Source organism: Pseudorasbora parva, chromosome 7 (assembly GCF_024679245.1).
Source record: "Pseudorasbora parva isolate DD20220531a chromosome 7, ASM2467924v1, whole genome shotgun sequence".
Lineage (NCBI taxonomy): Eukaryota > Metazoa > Chordata > Actinopteri > Cypriniformes > Gobionidae > Pseudorasbora > Pseudorasbora parva.
In genome coordinates, this window is record NC_090178.1 from 25674897 (window position 1) to 25687070 (window position 12174).

Sequence of the window (12174 nt, forward strand, 5' to 3'; positions counted from 1 at the left end):
AAGCTGTAAAAGTCAATTTTCAAACAGATTAAAGTGCAAAAGAATTAGGCTATAAAGAACAACAGGTAACATTAATATAAGGTCTCATTATTTAATGCATTAACTAAGATTGAGCAATAGCTACATTTGTTACAGAAAGTATAATGTTTTTGGTAGCATAATGTTAGTTAAGAAATACTGTACATTGTTAGTTTTATCTTTGGTCCATTAAAAAGTTATTTTGTTATTAAACAGTAACTAAGAAATTATCATTACTTTGAATAATGAATTCTTTATAAGTATTTTTCATTGTCAGTTTGGTAATAATGAATTAACATGTTAACTAATAAAGTCGTATGTCTTTTGGACAAATAATCCAAAAAATTCTAATCATTAGGGCATGTTGTAGTCCAGATTAAAACATAATGTTTAAGTTTGAAAATAAATAGCCTATTAAGTCTTTAAGTCTTAAGTATTTGGTTCTGAGCCTGTGATGAACAACATTGAGATTACAAAAACGAATGGATGTTTTAAAAACTTCTTCACTAGCACGGATGCTTTTGTTTGCGGGGTTTCTGGGGTAACCGCTGAATTTTGCCGTTCCATCAGCGCTGTCATCAGCGCATCATGACGCTGTCACTGAGCCGCACTTCATTCAGCCCGTCTCCTTCACCCGTTCAGTCATGTGCAAACGCACTTGTTTACATCTGAGCGTGTGCCCCTTTGACGCAGAATAGCGGTGTTGAGCATTTATACGGTTGATGGGCAAAGTTTTCTTGAGTGCATTTTAATATTTTTTATAACTGTTAATAAATTATTATTTATGATATTTTGAAGTACCCACAATAACAATATTGTGCATATTCATTATCGTGAGATATCGCATTACCGAAAATTGGCACATGCCTTAATATTTTAAATATATATATTACGCCTGCTTCTGTAGCCCCGCCCACCGATTTGTGGAGCTAAACGGATCGCGCTACCGAGCAATAAACATGCTGAAGATGGCAAGATGTTGCGCTGTGCCTGGTTGTTGGCTTGATTTCACCACGGAAACATTTGTAAATAAAACACAGGTTGAGACTGGATTTGCAGACATATTGAGATTAAAACACAATGCTATGCCTTCTTTACACACTAATGTGAGTAAAACATGTTTCTTTATATGTGATAGTATTGCATTGTCACAGATCGTTTTGATTATGTGTACGTGAACATACCTTTAGCATTCCGTCACAGTCTGGAGAATCCCTTAATTGTTGGTTCATTGTGATTCGGCATCAGACTCTGACTTGTAGAGCTGCAACTAACGATTATTTTTTCTGTCGACTAATCTAACGATTATTTTTTCGATTAGTCGACTAATCTAACGATTTTTTTTTTACCCTTTGAAATTTTTCAAAATTCTGTTGCACCCCCTCGCATAAGTTACGCTAGAGGTGTAACAGTACAGACTGCTCACGGTTTGCTTTGTATCACTGTTTTAGGTTCACGTTTCAGTACAGTTCGGTATTTGCTATGTTCAGGGGAAAAAGGACTACTGTCAAATGAAAATAAATAAAATAAGAACAGATAACTTAAATAGAAGCAGCAGCACAAATAAATACTATTGAGCAAAGATGATAATAAAATAAACAATGCTTTTCAGGTTTTTCAGGTAGGTCTAACATTAGTGTTTAGTTAGAGAAATGGAATAAAGTAATCAAATGTAAAATAACTGCACATTTAACTGTTTAAATTAAAAAAATTATCCTTATTAAACTTACAAAAGCTATTCAATCAGGAGCAGTGAGTGATGTCTATCTTTTGTTTGACATTAAACAGACAGCAGTGAAGGCTACTGCCCCTTTAAGACCCAAGGATAGTCGTCGTATTTTCTGTATAAAGTTCACTTAAGGCATATACAGAGTAGGCTATGACATTTTGACATACTTTTTGTGTGAGTTTGTCCATTTAAGCACAGGATTTGAAAGATAACTTTTGAAAGAGACAGATCTTCTCATTCGAGTCTCCTTGCTACGGGGGTGATAACAGTGAAAATGACTGCTCATATTCGGACGTACTGCAGCACTCGCATGCGTTTTATAAAGTTAACAAAGAGAGACCGTTTTGCCCACGTTTTTCTTTTATTATCGCTGTTGTTGTAGTGTATACCTGAGGAGTCAGCACGTGTATCCATCGACAGAAACATACATACAGCATTATTAAGTTACAACCCATATTAAAGATGCGTCATCAGGTGTGGGATGACCCACGGTGTAAGTGCGTCCCCGCACCTTTTGCTCGGGATCCCGGTTGGGAAACACTGGTCTGTAATTGATTGACACCGCGCTGGTTTGTTTAGAATTATATGAGCGCCGTGACCGCGCGCTGCCGCGTGATGAGGTCGTGTCGCAATTCTGCTATTCAACTGCTCTGGTTTTAAAAGCTGCAACACTAAATGTGCCAAAATGCAATAAAACTTGTTTTACGGTCGAATGCAACGCACCGAGTGTGTGTGTGAGTGAGTAAGAGACGCGCAAAAGGGCGGAGAGAGAACTTAAGGAAATGCAGCTAAATGAATATGCGTGCGTCTTTTAAATAGCGTAAAAATTATTGAATGATGAATCAATATGTGGCGGCCGGTATTGATTATGTGGTGGTCCGCCACAAATTAGTCTATGTGTGGGAAACGCTGTTTGGCCTCTGTTTAAAGTATTCCCATACTTTTGATATTCGTGGTCTAGGTTTTTGTGATAGAATGGAGAACTTTCTCCATTCCCACGAGCAGAAGCCAACATTATGCGAGATGAATGTGTGACACGACGCGCCGACGCATTTCACGAACGCCGACGTATTTCCATAGTCGACGTCATCGATGACGTCGTCGCGTCGTTGCAGCGCTACTGACTTGTAAAGTTATGGGCCAGGGCTCACAAAGCCCAACGTCCCCCTATTCCAGACAAGCTACCAAAACGTAAGCCTGTCGACAGGCCGTGAAATAGCATTCCTTTCTTGATCTGCGTTGTTCACTCTCTTGACTTGATATTTGAAGGGCGCACGCGTGAGTGTGTGTAGCGCTTATATCGACAGAACGGGTGGGCCAAGTAATAAAAAATAATATTCCAATCAATCGCGGGTGGGTGAGAGATAAATCCTTGTGTTTGTTTGATAAAGTCGTTGTGCGAGCCCTGTATGAGGATAATTAGGGTTGCTGCTTTCAAAACAATCCCTCCCTCATGTGAACTGACAGGGGAGCATGAAGGTCATTAAATATGCAAATTTGATCCAATCCTAGCCGTGGGCGTTTACTTCCAAGTCTTCAGTGTTGCACGCTAGTGTTGTCAAAAATATTGATATTTCGATATGTAGCGATACTGGAATATATTAAAACGATACGATACTCAGTTTCTACAGTATCGATACCAGCTGCGCTCTCCTCTCCAACCTTGCAACTGCATGTTCTCATTTATCCCGCTTAACCTCTGAACACGGCGGACGTGCGTTCTGCTGGATTTTTCCTTATGGCCGCGTGCTAGTGTGTGATCGGTCTGAATTTTGCGCGGGATTGCACATAATTCTACTAATCCCCGCAGATTTCGTGCTCACATCTGAAGCGCACAAACACATACCTTAATAAAGCCGCCTCTGACATACAAGTGCAAACATATGCTTCTTTTTCCAGCTTATTATTGGTCAAATACACTCAAAAACATTTTGAAGAGTATTAACGTAAACAGTCATAAACAGTTCAGGAAGAATGAGTAACAGGAGCAGTGTTTAGGATATATGCATGCGTCAGGTCAGATTTGTTATTCAAACTACAAAAAGACCACACTGCTCTTGACTGATCAACTTGTGTAACTTTAATGGTTTCATCTGTAGGCTATTACATTTTTTACAAAGAACATTATCTAATGTTATTTTAAATTTAATTACTTTGCATTTTTTTATTCAGTTTCTTACCTGAATAATAGACTTGCCTGAAAAAATAAAGCAGTCTATTTCATTTGTATCTTTTATTCTATTGTATTTATTTGTGCTATTGTTTGTAATCTGTTTTTGTTCTTATTTAATTACTGTTTACTCGGCTATTTAAATTAAATTTACCATTCGAAATCAAGCTTCCTTGTGCTGTGTGTAATCTATTGCAACACAATTACCTCGTTTAAAAAATACATTGAGGTAGCAAATAATTGTGAGAATTTAAAAGTAGTTGATAAATGTTTATATATGAGAAAAAAGCTTAAAAGCTTTATCATAAAATTATTCTGAAGAGATCACTTTATTTGATTGCCTGGACTTTCAATAGACGGACAAAAAAATATTATATTAAAAATATCTATTTGACAGTATATGCAGTGTTTTTTCCCCCTGTGGTATCGAAAATAGCATTGAATATCGATGTGACATGTTTTGACTCCACCCCTCAAAAGAATCGGAATAGAAAAGAACTGAAATCGAATGTAAGAATCGGAATCAAAAAGAAACAAAATCGAAAATAAGAATCAGAATCAGAATCGTTCAAATCAAAACGATGCCCTACCCTAACGCCGCATTCACACGGGGCGTAGGCGTTAACACTTGACGGAGGGCGTGGCTGAAGCTGGGTGCTGATGCGATCGTCATAGTGACAACAGCCAATCACATTAACTTGCCGCTTGGACCAAAACACAACACAAAAAAGCGCCTTTTTTGGTTGTATGTGCGAGTGCGATTGCCCGTGTAGTTGTTGTCAGCACACCGCACAGGTGCACGAAGCTGTTAAACATTAAAGGGGGGGTGAAATGCTGTTTCATGCATACTGAGCTTTTTACACCTTTAAAGACTTGGATTCCCATCCTAAACATAGACAAAGTTTCAAAAACTAATGTTGGACGTTTGATGGAGTATTTCTGTGTTAAAAATACTGCTTCCGGTTTCTCACAAGTTTCGGCGAGTTTTTTTCGAGTATGGGTCTACTTGACGTTAAATAGAGCGGAAGGTCCTTGTATGGGCTGTACGGGCTCTTCTCCCGGAAGGGTGCGCACGCGCGTGACTAGAGGGAGAGAGAGGAAATGCACGCTGTAAACCGTCTCTCAGGTGCAGATCCAGTCGTCCGTGAACACTTATGACGCGCCGCTCTCCACTTTATTCCTATGGGTGACGTCGAGCGACTTCAACGCTTCAGCACAGCATTCCGGGAAGGCAGCGCTGCATTTGACCCGATTTGGACGCAGAAATGACGGGAAGCTTCAAGGCATCGCTTCAGTCGCGTCGCAAAGTGGATTTCCACGGTCACTGCTGTCACAGGACTTCACCAAATCATACCAAAGAAGTGTGTTTTTGACGGAGCGGTCCCAGCGATAAAGATTCTGTCCTGCTTTGGAAGCAGCCGGTGAGTAAATCAACTTCAAATGTCTCTGCTATTGGCTACCGTCGCATGAGTAAACATCAGTAAACGATACGATCGCGTGCTTCGTCATTCAAATGCGCTAACAGTTACTCCATTGTTGTTCTGTATAACACTAGTCTGACTCTGACGTTCAAAACCGTTTATCTTGCTACCTCTAAGGTCTAGTCACATACAATAGTCCATAAACCGAATCATGTCCTTATAAACTGCGCGTAAAGACACACAAAGGCCCCTAAATACAGTACATACCACAGAGACGGACATCCTGATGTTGCCGTTTCTCCTGTTCAATTTATTTCAGCCTCAGATTTGATTGTGGATCATTATCTGTATTAGCTGAGATAGATGGGTTTCTCCACGCTTGAGGACACCACCGCTTTGTGCACATTCGTCATTCTTTAGCTCCGCCCACACGATACGCTTCCAGGCGCTCGTTTTTTTCCGGAAAGACTCGGTACAGCCCATATTTCTTTTATAAATATGATAAAACTAAAGACTTTTCGGAGATATGAAGGATGCAATACTACTCTATAGGTACTCAAGATTGACATGAGATTGACTGAAACTGAGTGTTTCACCCCCCCTTTAAATCCTGAAAAAGCGCCGACAGCGGGAAGAATATCACGTAGTGGTCCAGGAGCTGCGTCTGGATTTTTAACGGTCTATGGTCTGGATGGTTCACGGAGCAGTAATGAACGCAATTGGCTAGCGTCTGCTGTAGGATATTTGCATACGGCGATCTGATTGGATGACGCCTGCGCTGGCGCTTGAAAAGTTGAGAATTCTTCAACTTCTGCCGCTTGCAACGCGAGTGAAGCGCCGCGACGGAACCCACAATTCAGTTCGGCAACGGATGATGTCACCCATTCAAAGTAAATGGGAAGCGTTAACGCCAAAGTCAAAGTTAGGAACATGCTGGCCACTTGAATTTTTTGTAAAAAAAATAAAACAATGAATAATTCTGAAATAAATTAAATGACAATGAAATAGTTATGTTGTCATATTAATCATATTATTCTTGTTTTAGATTATTCTTTTTTTTTTTTACCATGGTACCATGGTATCGATTTAGTATCGTATCGAGGTATTTTAGTCTGGTATTGTATCGAAGTCATAATTTTGGTATTGTGAAAACACTACGGCATGCCCATAAAATCCGAGCGTTCAGGAGAGAGCCTCAAAACCAATGTAGGAAATAGCCTATTACTTACTCATTATGATGTGTGTGCCTGCATCCAGCAATTTGTGCATTGTGTGTGTGTGTGTGTGTGTGTGTGAAAGTTGGGCTTTTCAAATACTATCATACATGCCTGAGAGAATCAAAGGTATTAAAACCAATATGAAACCACATGTAAAAGTTCTCTGGGGCCTTTTATGTTGTTTTCCTGCTACACTTGAAACCCTTCTGTTTTTTTCTGTCATGATTTGCTTGAGATATTCCCAGTCTTCCCATGATCCCGCAGAGGTCACACCTGGGTCACAGGACTCGGGTTCGGTCTGTATATGTAAACGGCTGTGAGTCAGGCAGAAAGTAGCATTACTTGCATCTCCAGGCCTTTACCTAATCTTTTCTGACTAAGCCATGTGGTTTCAGGGACATGTGGGCTGCTAATTATGAAACATTGCGCTTCAGTGTAGTTCAGCTCAATCCTCCAGTCAGCCCTGTTATTATGGACTGTGCAGAAAAAACTCAGGCTATGTTGGGCCTCAGTCCACTCCCAGAAAGAGAAGTGCAAACATGCACACCTTCCCCAAATATAGTCCACCTCAGGCTGATGCAGAACTGTGTACCTGTGGGACTGGCTGTTTTATTTTTAATTTTATTTTGTCCTTTTGAATATAGCTAAGTTTTGGTTGGTTAGTAATATGGTTTATATTAGATTTTTGTGTGTCTGAGTTTTTTCCGTTTTTTTTTTGATTGATGCAATTGCTAGTGTTTGACGTGATTGCTATCTAGTGTCATTTAATGTTTAAATCTGCAGTATTTAGTATGAAAGATTTGTCTCAAACGAATGAGGCATTAAAATACAAGTTTTCTTGTTGAAGAACATTGTTTTGGTGCTTACGACTTTGGCTCAGGTCTTCTGCGCAGAGAAATAGGATGCTTTGCGGGCTACCGGTGGACATGTGGATACGTGATTTTTTAGAGCAAATATATCACTAATAGTGTCAACTCGCCACCTTTCAAACCCCCCCAAAATATTAACAAATATCTATAAACGGTTAGCCTAGAAATCTAGACGCACCCTAATGGCAGCAAATCTAATCTGCCCGCGAATGTCGTCTAGCAACTCTCAATACAAAACTCTCTTCTGAGCTGTAAACGCCAAACTCTGGTCGGGCCAATCACATCGTGGATAGAGTCGGTGGGCGGGGCTTAACATAATGACGACGGCCAAGTTGTTTGCTTTGCGTGCTTCAAGTAAACACAGAAACTGGCGAACGGCGGTCTTTCGAATCAGCTTTGAATGCGACTCTGGAAGACTTGGAGTTAAGCTTTTCTCTGAGAAAAGAACAAAGAATGGCACTAAAGTCATTCTTAAGAAGGGAAGATGTGTTTGGAGTTTTGCCAACTGGATACGGTGAATGTTTAATCTGTCAACGAGCTCCGTTTCATCTTCGTTGCTCTGGTTGGTTGTAGCGCTATCCTATCGCGTGCAGAGGGAGTTTGAAAGACAACCGTTTATCCGCCCCTCGGATTGAGCCCTGTCTATGGTGAGTTCCCAGACCAAACATCTTGATGTGGGTCTGGCTTGTCAGGCTAGTAAACGGTAACTGTCTTCCAGTTTTTTGACTAACTGACAACAATTTAAAAAATGCTACAAAAAAAACAAATGACTGTCAGTAAGTGACTTTTTAAGTTCATTTTTAGAAAAATAAATCTATCTTCTGCTGCTTTAATAAAAAATGCTATGGAATTTCAAGGAATTTGAAACCTTGAATATATTGAATTTCAAAAAAATAAAACTAACACAAAATTAATGGGGGTATTTTATTCTGCTTAGTTTTAAGTCAAGAATTTATTTTAGTTTGGTTTCAGTTTTTCCACTTCATTTTTGTTTACAGTTAACTTTGCATTCAGTCAGTTTTAGTTTTAGTTTAGTTAATGAATAATAACACTTGGTTACTGGAAACTTGTCACATCACGTCACATCACTGGTTAGGAACGGTGTAAACTTTACGTAAAAACGAAATACCTTGATGGTTAAGTTGCAGTATGAACCAAACTAGCCACTAACCAGAAGTTACAGTAGTGTGCAGAATATAATATGTTTTTTTTTTTTGTATCAATTTTCCGTACGCTAATTAAAAACTTTAAAGTATTGTAGTCAAATGATCCTCTACCCACATCCTCACATCGGTTAGTGTGATTGTGGGTTTGAAGTATACCCCTCCCACAATGCTTTTTGAGATTTGTGTGCTCTGCAGTATCATTGATAAGCAAAGAGTGCATTGTTACCAAAGTAGCACAAAATGTTCTAGAGGAGTTGCTATTGGTTACTGACTGCAGGAACAGTTCTATTCTGGGTGGCTGCTTCAAGAATTTTACCTGCTCCGACCAACTTCCAGCAGGCTGGAACATGTGTGCGATTCTGTCACCGACTGGAGACACAAGCTTCAGCGTACATACCCATTACCCATCCTGTCTGGTCATTCCTTTCATTCCATGGTTTGTCTGAGCATGACCATGACCACAGACGTTCTTTAATGTGCCTTTCTCTTTTTTGGGGGTTTATTTTAATCCTGAATGCGCATGCATGCGTGCACAATCAAACAATATCAGTTGCCTGTAGCCTGATGAGATGCACTCAATTGAATCAAATGAATTTGGTTTACTGCCATGTGATGTTTTCCTCCCAGGTGCTATGAAGAAGAGGGACCGATTTAGAAAGTCTTTTATCATAATCCTCGATTGAATCATGCATAAACGCATCTCACACAACTGAATGTTTTGATGCCAAAATTTCTTTTATATGATTTTGCCCCTCAGGCTAATCAAAGGCTTACTGTAATTGGTGGCTTTGCTGATGTGTCATGTGATTTTGTGTGAACATGCTAATATACGTTTGCATGCACTTTCTAGGAAAAGTGACACACAAAAGAGTGTTTTCCGATGGAGTATGTGGTAAGCGTTCCCAAACACACCTGCACGTACGCATCCCGAGGCATGGAGGCTGGTCATACATTACCGTAAAACCTGACCTGACACATTTCGGCCACTTCTGAGTTTGTGCGCATGCTATAACTATATGCTATAACTTAGTCGGCTAGCCAACCGACAGGAATTATACACTTTATAGTTGTTGTTTTTTGTCATCGAACATTTAGATGAAATTACATTCATTTATTGGGTGTAGCTTAAAGGGTTAGTTCACCCAAAAATTTCTTTCATTAAGAACTCACCCTAATGTTGATCCACACCCGTAAAACCTCTGTTCATCCTTGGAACACAGTTTAAGATATTTTAGATTTAGTCTGAGGCCTTTCTGTCCTTTGAATGTAAGTATGCCCACTTGCTGTCCACGTCCAGAAGGTAATGGAAAAAAAACACATCAAAAAAATCATCAAAGTTGTCCATATGTGACATCAGATGGTTAGTTAGACTCTTTTGAAGCATCGACAATACATTTTGGTCCAAAAATAACAAAAAATACGACTTTATTTAGCATTGTCTTCTCTTCCGTGTTCCTCAAATAAAGATTCAAACGGTCATGAATCGTGATTCGGATCGCATGTCAAACTGGCAAACTGCTGAAATCATGTGACATTGATATGAATCACGAATCAATCTGCTGATTCACGACCGTTTGATTCTTTATTTGAGGTTTGAAAGCAAACGCGGAAGAGAAGACTATGCTGAATAAAGTCGTATTTTTTGTTATTTTTGGACCAAGATGTATTGTTGACGCTTCAAAAGAGTCTAACTAACCAACTGATGTCACATATGGACAACTTTGATGATGTTTTTATTCCCTTCTGGACGTGGACAGCAAGTGGGCATACACTTACATTCAAAGGACGGAAAGCCCTCGGACTAAATCTTAAATATCTTGAGCTGTGTTCCGAGGATGATCAGAGGTCTTACGGGTGTGGAACGACATTGGGGTGAGTCATTAATGAAAGAAATTTAATTTAGGGGTGAACTAACCCTTTAACTAGTTATTAACTAATTAAAAGCCTTGTGCTGAATTATGCTGCACTTGAGCTGTCTACCATGTAGTCAGTTATTGTATTAAGAGTTAAAATAGGCTTTGGTTATTTTAGTCTGTTCTTTGCAGTTACATGGCAACAAAAGTTAGTTTAAAAGTTTTAGTACAGTGAGCCAGGTCAGAAGAGAACATCTAGTGCCGTCTATGAATATCTTTTACTGCATTCCGCACATGCACGCGCACTATGCTTTATACACAACATTATGTTTCTGCAGGGAGTTGAAAATGTAGGTCATTAGATTTACCATAATGCCTGGCTCTGCATTGCTCTGTGTTAGCTCACTTCCTGTTCTTCCGTTCTGAGATGCTCCAAAGCGTGTGGGTCTCTGTTAGGGGAAACACCTTCATGTTGTCATTAATGAGAATCATCAGCCTCTATGCCAAGGGATACACTCCCAACATGCACCAGGTGATGGGATGGGTGTCTGGATCTTCTCTTTCTAACGAGTGCACTCGCCTATTCTTTTCCCACTTATTCTTTCTGAGGTGTGGATTTGCTTTTTCTTTTCATCTGAATGTGTTTGAGATCTTAGGCGATGGCACTAGAATTGTAAATTAAAGTGGGAGTTTGTTCTTCAAGCTTGAATTTATATATTTCTTACCTGCTCTGGGTTCCTCTTGGGTTCATCATAGAGTTTCTTTTTTTTTGGAAGCTTGCATTATGAATCCAAAATCTTGATATTGCACATTGTGTTTTATTGTGGTTCTTGTGTATCTTTTAAATGTAAAATGTGCAGCTCTCACAGGGCTCAACAATAAGATTTCAACAAGAAGGTTTTTTTTAATTATTGGCTTTTTTTGCTAGACAATGATCGTGTATTTTGCAAAACATTTTTTTTTTTTTTTTTTTTTTTTTTTTTGTAATTTTCAAACATTTATGAACCCTGTTATCACATATTCACTTGGGAAATTCTGGCCAAAATTGATAAGCTGTATTATCATATTATGGCCTATAATCAATAAATAGCTGAAATTATAAGTTAAAAAAAATATATTAAAAACACTCTATATTAAAATCAGAATTTTTTTTTAATTTAGGCATCACAAAAATGTATATTTATTTAGAAAACTGCTAAATATTTCTTTTTATATTTGTTAGTAAATAAATGCTTTTAAAATCTAATTTATTAATATATGGCACAGGTCAACGAAATTTCCTTCAAAGGGTTAGTTCACCCAAAAATGAAGGTTCTATCATCATTTACTCACCTTCATGTCGTTTATAAGACCATAAGACTTTCATTCATCTACAGAATACAAATGAAGATCTTAACGGAATGTTAGAGCTTTCTGTCAGCTTTGTCATTGACAGTCTACGCCACTGCCAGTTTGACTTCAAAAAATGCGTAAAGGGATCGTAAAACGAATCCATATGAAGCAGTTTAGTCCAAATTTTCTGAAGAGACACGATCATTTTATATGATGAGATATGATTATTTTATATGATTATTCACATATAAACATTCATCAGTGCACACATCAGTTATAGTCAAGGGAATGAAGGGAACCAATGAGGTTAATTTATTTTGTGTTATACAGCATGTTTGAGCGTCCGCAAGAAACAATGAGGTATGTTCTTGTGTGTCAAGCACGTTCGGCTGGCCTTCT

The 12174-nt window shown here is 38.8% G+C and overlaps 1 protein-coding gene across 3 annotated transcripts in view; it reads left to right on the forward strand.

The window, feature by feature from the left end:
* Positions 1-12174, forward strand: part of shc1 (SHC (Src homology 2 domain containing) transforming protein 1) — a 58215-nt gene that overhangs the window by 20332 nt on the left and 25709 nt on the right. The window contains exon 3 of one of the 3 annotated variants that reach the window (XM_067448791.1): positions 9441-9482. The exons of the other annotated variants lie outside the window; for them this stretch is intronic. Coding sequence (XP_067304892.1) covers positions 9471-9482 — 12 coding nt within the window. The 5' untranslated portion in view covers positions 9441-9470. The remainder of the gene's footprint in view (positions 1-9440; positions 9483-12174) is intronic. 3 annotated transcript variants of the gene reach the window in all.